The sequence below is a fragment of the Sinocyclocheilus anshuiensis genome, unplaced genomic scaffold (assembly GCF_001515605.1).
Source record: "Sinocyclocheilus anshuiensis isolate Anshui unplaced genomic scaffold, SAMN03320099.WGS_v1.1 scaffold881, whole genome shotgun sequence".
Lineage (NCBI taxonomy): Eukaryota > Metazoa > Chordata > Actinopteri > Cypriniformes > Cyprinidae > Sinocyclocheilus > Sinocyclocheilus anshuiensis.
The window spans coordinates 1,255,492-1,266,962 of NW_015558695.1; the positions used below are offsets into that span (position 1 = coordinate 1,255,492).

Sequence of the window (11,471 nt, forward strand, 5' to 3'; positions counted from 1 at the left end):
GAGAGAGAGAGAGAGAGAGAGAGAGAGAGAAAGAGAGAGAGAGAAAAAAATTTCAGCTGTTTTATCCTAACAATCAAAGTCAAAGGGGTCCAAAATAACATATTTGGGCCACACTGACTTTCATTGTTTGAACAAAATACTTTTTTAATTCAACCGAAGAAGTCATCAAACAGGTTTGTAATAGTGTTGTCAAAAGTACCAACTTTGGTACCAGTCGGTACTGAAAATTTAGAAATGTAACAATACCAGCATTTGAGTTTTTGAAAGCCGCGTCTATCAGCAGATCTCTAATATATCTGCTCATAGATGGATCCGCTGATAGACGCGGCTTTCAAACGCTCCCGTGTGTATGTGAAGAGCGTCATGATCATTTGTAGCCAATCACAGCCATATCTGTTGAGCGTCTGAACAAAATGGCCACTCAGAGGTGTTTAAGAATCCACTCAACAGCGCTCAAAATGCTCGCAGGAAATGCTGGTATCGTCACATTTTTAGATTTTCAGTACTGACTGGTACCGAAGTCGGTACTTTTGACAACACTAGTTTGTAATGAGGGGTAAGTAAATGACAGCATTTTCTTTTTTGGGTGGTGAACTATCCATTTAAACTGCGAGTGTGTTACTGTAACCCAGTTTTTGGCTTGTTTTTACAAACTGATGGTGGATGAGTCAAATGAATTTCTGTGCAAATCAACATCATGAACCCAGAACATTGCTTTAATGTTGTGACATTAAATGACTTTAATGTATAATTACGGTTGAATTAGTAATAGAGCAGAACTGCTTTCATCCATTTAATTATATATCCCATCATTCACGCATGTAATTTACGCTTTAGGTACGTTCAACCTCCAGCATCTGCAGCGAGCAGAGTTGGCCCGAGGAACCACACTCACCAGGAGGAAAAGGTCAGCCGAATCAGACTGGTAGTCTGTGTCTGGAGCGAGGGGGAAATCGGATGAATCAGGCCCTGCCTCACCATCGCCAGAGGGGGCGCTGGCTGACGACACAGGGATGCCCGTGTCTATAAGAGCATCTATATCCATCTCCGCCTGCGAGAGGGTGACCACTTCAGAGGAGGATGAGGGCAGCGCTTCAATCAACGGCCCCATCGTCACCACTTCCCCAGCTCTCAACGCGGGCAGCGTCACTTCAGCGGCCTCTTCACGTGACGAAGGTCCCACCAGTTCTTCGTATGATTGCGGGGTCGGCGTTGACAGCAAACCTACCTGGATGCTCTCCTCCACCCAAGAGGCATTTTTGGAGAGGGTGGTGGCCTCTGTGATGGTATCGGTTGACTCTGTAGTGGCGCTGGATGGGTGCGTAGAGGAGGTTGTAGCGTGGTTGGGAGTGGTGGGTGGAGGGTCGAGTGGGGTTGTGGTTTCCAGAGGTGTGGTGGTGGGCTCTGGAGTAGTGGGCGGGGTCATTGAAGGGGTAGTCATAACAAAGGCTTCGGTCGTTATGGCAACCTCAGTGGTCGAGAGGGTTGTTGTTGTCGTGGGTATGGAGGTGGTGTACGTGTGCGCGTCAAAGTCTTTTATTGTTTGAGGAGCAGACGTGGGGAGCGAAAACTTTAGACGAACATAGGACACAACAGAAAGAATGAGGAGAAAAAAAGAAATAAAAAGCAACTGAAATAAATTAATATCAACTCAAATCCATAAACAATGGTGCTGAATTAAACATTATAAATCATAAAACACACAAGCAAGCGTTATGTGTACTGCCATTTAAAAGTCTGGGGTTGGTAAGATTTTATGTTTTTGAAAGAAGTTTTGATCACAAAGCTGCATTTATTTAATTAAAAAATACAGTAAAAACAGTAACACTGAGAAACATTATTATAATTTAAAGTGACAGTTTTCTATTTGACTATATTTTAAAATGTAATTTATTCCTGTGATGCAAAGCTGAATTTTCAGCATCATTACTCCAGTCTTCAGTGTCACATGATCTTTCAGAAATCATTCTGATACGCTGATTTGGAAACATTTCTTATAATAATCAATGTTAAAAACAATGGTTTTGCTTAATATTTTTGTGGAAACATACTTTTCCCCCAAGATTCTCTGATGAATACAAAGTTCAAAAGAACAGCTTTTATTTAATAGAAATCTTTTGTAACAATGCATTCTTGCTAAAAAAAAAAATGTATTAAATTGTTTGAAAAAGTCTTACTAACTCCAAACTTTTAAATGGCAGTTTATATGAACCAAAAACGGTTATTCAAAGCAAAAAGGAGCCAAAAACACATACAGTGGGGTCTAAAAGTCTGAGACCATACTAAAAACTGTGATTTAAAACTTGAATTAATAGAAATAAATGTTTTGGGAAAAAAAGAAAAGAAAATAAATGACAAATTTAATAAGAAACATTTCACAATTTCATATTCTACTATTTCTAGTTCACTAATCAAATTTGTAACAAAATGGGGACAAAATCAAATACTTTTTTCTAATTAAACTTTCCACAAAGTGTTATGTTGATAAATAAGTTTTTTACTACACATTAACTAATATATATATATATATATATATATATATATATAAACATAAAATAAATAAAAATATATAAGATATAAACATAAAATATATAAACACAATTTTTCTTAAATATATACATGCATGTGTGTGTATTTATATATACATAATAAATATACACAGTATACACACATATATTATGTAAACAAAAACGTTTATTTTGGATGCGATTAATCGCGATTAATCGTTTGACAGCACTAATGTATATATATAAAAACTATTGTTTTAAAATATACACATGCACTTTCACTGTAGGTCTCATACTTTTGGGCTCCACTATAATGGCACAGCATGTCAAACTCACATATATGACCTCACATATCAACAAAAACTTACATGCTGGTTGTAGATGATGGCACCACGGTCACACATGGACCGGTGAGTGCACACATGCTGGTGGATGCACCAGTTACATTTCCAGCGGCTGTTCACACAGCCCCTACACCTAAAAACAGAGCGAGACAGAACATAATGGACCAAAAGTTTAGAAGTGACTGCATAAATTAAACCCATCTACACCACTCTGAGCATTTAGATGAAGACAGCAAAGCAGCCCAGCATCCAAAATAGCTGAGCTCTAGAATTACACATGACTCCCCTAAACTCATCAAACAACACAGAGCTGAGTTCACAGCTTTCTCACATCGCAAATCAAAACAGCATCAGGGAGAGCCGCCCCATCAGCGGCTGTCTGCAGGGGTGTATGGGTAAGGGAGGATGGTCGGGGCGGAGGAATGGTGGAATGTGGGAAACAGCTGTTAAATCATCAGGGATGTGTTAGTGAGGTCCGGAGAGCGAGACAGCTGCCCTGCCCCTCTCACGCCTCTGGGACATTCTTCAACGCATGACAGCCGCTCACCAATGGATGTTTTAATATTGCTCTTGGATGATGATGGCATGACGCTAAAAGTGGTTAACACTTTTCCACTTTACAATATTGTTAACATTGTACTGTATTTTTGTGATTGCTTTATTCATGTGGCATTAAAATGCAGGAGAGTCCATGTGACTTACGGCCTGGTGCCAGAGAGCTGCTGCACCACAGAGCAGTCATAGAAGGTGAAGTCTGCGAGAGCTATGGTGACCGTCCGAAAGCGCAGGGACAGCGTGACGGACACACAATCTGTTATAGAGGACAAACATGAGAGGAGTCTGGGTCAAATGGTTAAACGGATATTATGGCACTGGAACATCAGGTTACACAAGTTAAATGCACCATCCACAGCTTTTTTCGTCATTCATGTAATATCATTAACGTTTCAGTGGAATGCTTCCATGGAAGCGTAATGATGCGGAAAAACCAACAGAGGAAGTGAAACCGGAACATGACTATTATAGAATTCCAGAGTGATCAACTACTGTTCAAATGTTTGGTTTTGGTAGCATTTTTCTGATGTTTTTGAAATAAGTATCTTGTACTCATTAAGGCTGCATTTATTTGATTAAAAATTTTATGGAAGTTGTAATATCGTGAAAAATTATTAAAATTTAAACAAACTGTTTTCTATTTCAATATATTTTCAAATGTAATTTATTCCTGTCATGCAAAGCTGAATTTCCAGCATAATTACTCCAGTCTTCAGTGTCACATGATCCTTCAGAAATCACTCTAATATGTGGATTTGCTGCTCAAGAAACATTTATTATTATCAATGTTAAAAACAGTTGTGCTGCTTCATATTTTTGTTGAAACCTTGATACAGTACTTGTTTTTCAGGTTTATTTGATGAATAGAAACTTCAAAAGAACAGTATTTATTTGAAACAGACATTTTTTGTAAAATTATAAATGTCTTTACAGTCACTTTTTGATTAATTAAAGCACTATTGTTATTATTATTTTAAAATATTATTGAATGGTAATCACTCTAAATTGTGAGAAAATGTCACATTGACAATCATGGGAAAACAAAGATTTCCTCACTCAAAAATGGGTACACACACACATCGCAAACAGTCTCTTCCACATGCAAACCAGTTCCTTAAGGCCAGTTTTTAAGTCGTCTCACAGAAAATGATTCAAACATGTCATGTCAAACATCATTAGCATGTGGGTTTTCTTACCCTCTCCCTGTGGCACCGGTGGAAGTCTGTGGGCCTCACGAGTGGCACAGGTGACTGTGGTGCTCTGGACCGAAGCAGTTGTTTCAGTGTCTTCAAAGAAACACGAGTACATGTCACCCTCTGACAGACTGGGCAAACCCGGGACACCCACAGCAATCTACACACACACACACACACACACACACACACACACACACACACACACACAAAAGAAACATATTAACCATGGTTATAATCTCGCAAACATTGTCCAGTAACTCAAAACATATTTTTTGTTTCAATAAGCTTTATAGCTTTGATTAATTAATTAGAAAAGCATCCCTTACGGAAAAGTTAAATAAAAATTACAATAATTAGGGAAAAAGCTTTTAAGCATTATAAATGAGGCAAGATACTGTGTGAATTATCCCATTAGGGAGTGCAGTGGCAGAGTCCGCTAGCTTAGAGACTAATTACTGTAGCTCGCTAACCATATGCTAACTGAGACAACGATGCAGTAATATGATTAAAAGTGACAGTACAGAAATGTATAATTTTACAAAAGATTGCTATTTCAAATAAATGCTGTTCTTTTGAACTTTCTATTAATTAAATAATCCTGAAAAAAATGCATCAGTTTCCAACAAAAATATTAAGCAGGACAACTGTTTTCAACGTAATCTCTGTGAACAAAGCAGCATTGCGATTAAGAACATTTCTTTAGGTAATACATGGAGTGAAGATGAAAACAAAATGCCGTCGAATCTTTTCTGAAGACAGTCAGAACCTTCAGAGGTACATTCATATAATTAATTCATTCGTATATTCGTTTGTATAATTCCCTTAGCACTCTTTTAAAACTTCTCAGCTTTTCCGTCATGTTTTCACACAAAACGAAACTATTTTGAAACCGTTATTTAAAACTTTCCTATATGCTGGATAGTATTTATTTATCCTGAGTTGTTCAAATCGCGGTAATCGAATACGGTTTTAATGATAATTAAAATATGAAACGGTAATACCAACCGTGTGGAATTTTATCATGATTTATCGTCAAACCGGTAATCGTTAAAGATTGCTATTTCAAATAAATGCTGTTCTTTTGAACTTTCTATTAATTAAATAATCCTGAAAAAAATGCATCAGTTTCCAACAAAAATATTAAGCAGGACAACTGTTTTCAACATTGATAATACTAATACGCGTTTGCTGAGTAGCAACTCAGCATATTAGAATGATTTCTGAAGGATCATGTGACACCGAAGACTGTAGTAATGACGCTGAAAATTCAGCTTTGCATCAAAGAAATAAATTACATTTCAACATACATTACAAAAGAAAGCAGTTATTTTAAACTGCATTAGCATTACATACTGTAATATTACTGTTTTTACTGTAGTTTTGACCTTGATGTGCATAAGAGACTTCTTTAAAAAAACATAAAAAATCTTACATCTTAGTGAATGAAAGATATTAACTGAAATATTGCAGGGTTTACGTTTAGGCTTTATGGTTGAAGGAGGACTGAATTTTGATGGTGCTCTAAATTTCCCACTTTATCACAATTTCTGACTGAATGACTTTATACCTGTTTCTGTTCTCCAAGGCTGGCGTTATATTGGCTCAGTGACTCCACTCTCAAGCACCGCTGCTGCTCATCAAAACTCCACAGCCAGTGACCTTCGACCGAGCCCAGCCGACAGTCTGAACGCATCCCACACCTGGAGGAGCGAGGAGAAAAACAGACCAGACAGGAGGATGAGTAAGATAACCGGCAGACAGAGAGAAATACTCCTAAAATAAACTGAAAATTGCAGTCCAAAGCGGGAATTACAAGATGAAACTCACCGGCCGTCAAGAACACACCAACCGCAGTATGGGTCCTTCACTGCCAGACAGGAAGTGCAATCAGTGTGCTTGTCACACTCTGCCACAGGCCTCTTCTCCACCTGACCACACGGCACAGCAGGAGAAATCACTTATTCACACATCACACACGGCCACAGCAATGGCCCAGAGTTTCCACATTTTTTGTGCTGATTGTGAGTGGAAATTCTGCAGTATGTTATTTGAATATCATACAAATTATTCAACTAGAGTGACCACACATCCTTAAAGTTGTCTTCCATCACTGTTTTACTGTGTTCTGTTTCTGGTGTATTGCTATTATGTATTTCCTGATCTAGCTGAGTGGGCGTGGCAATAAGTGCGAACCTGAGGGGAAGCGCTCATTTTAGCTCATTTATGGAAATGTTTGTGCAAATTAGAGATGTAACGGTATGAATTTTTCTTATCACGATTGATAATTTAGTGACCTAAATTATCACAGTTATCAGTATTATCACGGTGTTGTTAAAATGTGCTGGAAATGTTCAAAATGTACTGACCTCATAAATCATTTCACCACGTTTTGTATTCAAAATCCGCAAACAATGAATAAAATTACTTTTTGTTTGCATAAACACTAAAACACAGGCTGAATGTAAATGTAACTCTGTAAATCCACTCTCTGACACTAGGTGGCGCTTATGGAACAGCAGAATTAGAGCTGTTTCCCGTAATCTCTGTGAACAAAGCAGCATTGCGATTAAGAACATTTCTTTAGGTAATACATGGAGTGAAGATGAAAACAAAATGCCGTCGAATCTTTTCTGAAGACAGTCAGAACCTTCAGAGGTACATTCATATAATTAATTCATTCGTATATTCGTTTGTATAATTCCCTTAGCACTCTTTTAAAACTTCTCAGGTTTTCCGTCATGTTTTCACACAAAACGAAACTATTTTGAAACCGTTATTTAAAACTTTCCTATATGCTGGATAGTATTTATTTATCCTGAGTTGTTCAAATCGCGGTAATCGAATACGGTTTTAATGATAATTAAAATATGAAACTGTAATACTAACCGTGGGGAATTTTATCATGATTTAGCCTATCATCAAACAAGTAATCTTTCCATCCCTAGTGCAAATATGCTTTGATTTATCCATCCTCTTTTTATTGTTATTTGTATTTATTTACATAACTCGTTACTTATTTTCACGTATATATTTCACGTATACTTATTTTCACAATAATAAATCATATTGTGAGACAAGACTTTATTTTATAAAAAACACGATATGTTCCAATTAGCAAAGTGGGAAAAATGTGTATTTAAGATGGCTGTCACTAGTAGTAGGATGGAATAAGAGCTCGTTTACAAGATTGTGATGCTGTGTAAGCATAGAAAACTCCAGCCTCAGTGTTGTGGAGGGGAGTTAGTGCTGTTTGAAGTACTTAGCAGTTCTAGTTTCAGACTGCTTTTATCAGCAATCTCTGTTTTAAGATCTTAAACATATTTAGTCTCACATTTTGCACATCTGTTTGAAATAAACAACCTTTTGGACTCCAACTTCGCTCCTATGATGTTGATCCTCTTTTGTGACTGTTTGGGTCGTTATCACAGTCCTCTTTTTCCAAATTGCCTAAAATGTCCACGTTTTGGCTTTGTTTTCCTATTGACATGTTCTCTACAGTTCTTCTACATTATATAAGTAAGCATTACATTGCTTTGACCGTACATTGTAGATCCCACTTTTTCGCATACCATGATTGGTCGATTATGTACAAAGCCTGCACGCTATTGGTCAAACTATTTTTCCATCATTATCTTTAGCAAGTGTGAAAACAACAGAAAAACAAAGCCAAAACCAAGACATTTTATGCAATTTAGAAATCTCGAGCAGGACTAGGGTTGCAGAAAAATTGAAAATTTCCAGTAAATTTGGGAAACATTCCAGAAATTTGGACTAAATTTGTAACATTCATTACAGACTAAATTTGCTTTTATTTAAACAACATTTTCAAAAATCAGCCAAAACTAAAATTATTTTTAAACATAATTATCCTATAATTATAACAAATACAGTTTTACAGTTTTTATAAGTACATTTATACGTGCGATACATCAGAACATTTGCAAAAACAAAAACAAAACAAAAAAAAACCTTAAAAGGTGATTACCAGTAACAGCAGATTAAATAATTAAATAAATACAAATAAAAATGTCATGCTATTGGCCAGCTACAAGACCTATACTATCAGTCACAAGTTTGGAATAATTACGATAGATTTTTAAAATGTTTTTGAAAGACATCTGTTATTCTCACTAGGGCTGCATTTATTTAATCAAAAAAACAATATTGTGAAATATTATTTGAAATAAATGTTATCTATTCGAATGTATTTTAAAATGTAATTTATTCCTGTGATGCAAAGCTGAATTTTCAGCAGCATTACTCCAGTCTTCAGTTGACCTCATAAATCATTTCACCACGTTTTGTATTCAAAATCCGCAAACAATGAATAAAATTACTTTTTGTTTGCATAAACACTAAAACACAGGCTGAATGTAAATGTAACTCTGTAAATCCACTCTCTGACACTAGGTGGCGCTTATGGAACAGCAGAATTAGAGCTGTTTCCCGTAATCTCTGTGTACAAAGCAGCATTGCGATTAAGAACATTTCTTTAGGTAATACATGGAGTGAAGATGAAAACAAAATGCCGTCGAATCTTTTCTGAAGACAGTCAGAACCTTCAGAGGTACATTCATATAATTAATTCATTCGTATATTCGTTTGTATAATTCCCTTAGCACTCTTTTAAAACTTCTCAGCTTTTCCGTCATGTTTTCACACAAAACGAAACTATTTTGAAACCGTTATTTAAAACTTTCCTATATGCTGGATAGTATTTATTTATCCTGAGTTGTTCAAATCGCGGTAATCGAATACGGTTTTAATGATAATTAAAATATGAAACTGTAATACTAACCGTGGGGAATTTTATCATGATTTAGCCTATCATCAAACAAGTAATCTTTCCATCCCTAGTGCAAATATGCTTTGATTTATCCATCCTCTTTTTATTGTTATTTGTATTTATTTACATAACTCGTTACTTATTTTCACGTATATATTTCACGTATACTTATTTTCACAATAATAAATCATATTGTGAGACAAGACTTTATTTTATAAAAAACACGATATGTTCCAATTAGCAAAGTGGGAAAAATGTGTATTTAAGATGGCTGTCACTAGTAGTAGGATGGAATAAGAGCTCGTTTACAAGATTGTGATGCTGTGTAAGCATAGAAAACTCCAGCCTCAGTGTTGTGGAGGGGAGTTAGTGCTGTTTGAAGTACTTAGCAGTTCTAGTTTCAGACTGCTTTTATCAGCAATCTCTGTTTTAAGATCTTAAACATATTTAGTCTCACATTTTGCACATCTGTTTGAAATAAACAACCTTTTGGACTCCAACTTCGCTCCTATGATGTTGATCCTCTTTTGTGACTGTTTGGGTCGTTATCACAGTCCTCTTTTTCCAAATTGCCTAAAATGTCCACGTTTTGGCTTTGTTTTCCTATTGACATGTTCTCTACAGTTCTTCTACATTATATAAGTAAGCATTACATTGCTTTGACCGTACATTGTAGATCCCACTTTTTCGCATACCATGATTGGTCGATTATGTACAAAGCCTGCACGCTATTGGTCAAACTATTTTTCCATCATTATCTTTAGCAAGTGTGAAAACAACAGAAAAACAAAGCCAAAACCAAGACATTTTATGCAATTTAGAAATCTCGAGCAGGACTAGGGTTGCAGAAAAATTGAAAATTTCCAGTAAATTTGGGAAACATTCCAGAAATTTGGACTAAATTTGTAACATTCATTACAGACTAAATTTGCTTTTATTTAAACAACATTTTCAAAAATCAGCCAAAACTAAAATTATTTTTAAACATAATTATCCTATAATTATAACAAATACAGTTTTACAGTTTTTATAAGTACATTTATACGTGCGATACATCAGAACATTTGCAAAAACAAAAACAAAACAAAAAAAAACCTTAAAAGGTGATTACCAGTAACAGCAGATTAAATAATTAAATAAATACAAATAAAAATGTCATGCTATTGGCCAGCTACAAGACCTATACTATCAGTCACAAGTTTGGAATAATTACGATAGATTTTTAAAATGTTTTTGAAAGACATCTGTTATTCTCACTAGGGCTGCATTTATTTAATCAAAAAAACAATATTGTGAAATATTATTTGAAATAAATGTTATCTATTCGAATGTATTTTAAAATGTAATTTATTCCTGTGATGCAAAGCTGAATTTTCAGCAGCATTACTCCAGTCTTCAGTGTCACATGATCCTTCAGAAATCATTCTAATATGCTGATTTACTGCTCAATTATTAATTATTTAATAATTAATTATTAATATGTTGCATTAATTTTGCAATTATTTGATATTATGAACTATTATTACAATTTAAATTCACAATATCTAATAAATACAGCCTTGGTGAACATAAGAGACTTTCACATTTTTTTATTATTATTATTATTTTTGACTGGTAGTGTACTAATGACATGATGTTTGAACTCACAGAATGGCTGGTCATGATGTAGACGTGTCTATGGGTGGAATCCAGCAGTAAGTCACTGTTGATGGCCAAACCAGGTTGGATGAGAAGGGTGGAGTACTTCTTCACCTCTCCTGAGTTACCCAGGAACACCTAACATGAGATCAAAAATAAATAAATAAATAAATAAATAAATAAATAAAGAGTTTCAATAAGTAACCTGACAACGGCTCCTAAGAACTTCCTCAAAGTTTAATTGAATATTTAGGCTTATAAAACTACATCAGTTGCAACAGGACACCTTGGAGACACGAGGAGAGCTGGATGTGGACAGGTCTAACTAAAAGTGCTGAAAGTGTCTGCTGAAATGGTTTAGCACTAGAGCCCTTCAAAGTCTCATTAAAGGAAAACGACGTACAAGGATCTGAGAGAGGTGCCTAATGCCTCTTGAATTCTATCA

General features: G+C 35.6%; 1 protein-coding gene across 1 annotated transcript in view; it reads right to left on the minus strand.

Annotated features, from left to right (window-relative positions):
* LOC107681368 (plexin-B1-like) overlaps positions 1-11,471 on the minus strand; it is a 91,387-nt gene that overhangs the window by 21,422 nt on the left and 58,494 nt on the right. The window contains exons 6-11 of the mRNA XM_016477644.1: positions 6,430-6,530; positions 6,170-6,302; positions 4,603-4,759; positions 3,554-3,662; positions 2,876-2,984; positions 896-1,570 (exon numbers count right to left, since the gene is read on the minus strand). Coding sequence (XP_016333130.1) covers positions 896-1,570; positions 2,876-2,984; positions 3,554-3,662; positions 4,603-4,759; positions 6,170-6,302; positions 6,430-6,530 — 1,284 coding nt within the window. The remainder of the gene's footprint in view (positions 1-895; positions 1,571-2,875; positions 2,985-3,553; positions 3,663-4,602; positions 4,760-6,169; positions 6,303-6,429; positions 6,531-11,471) is intronic.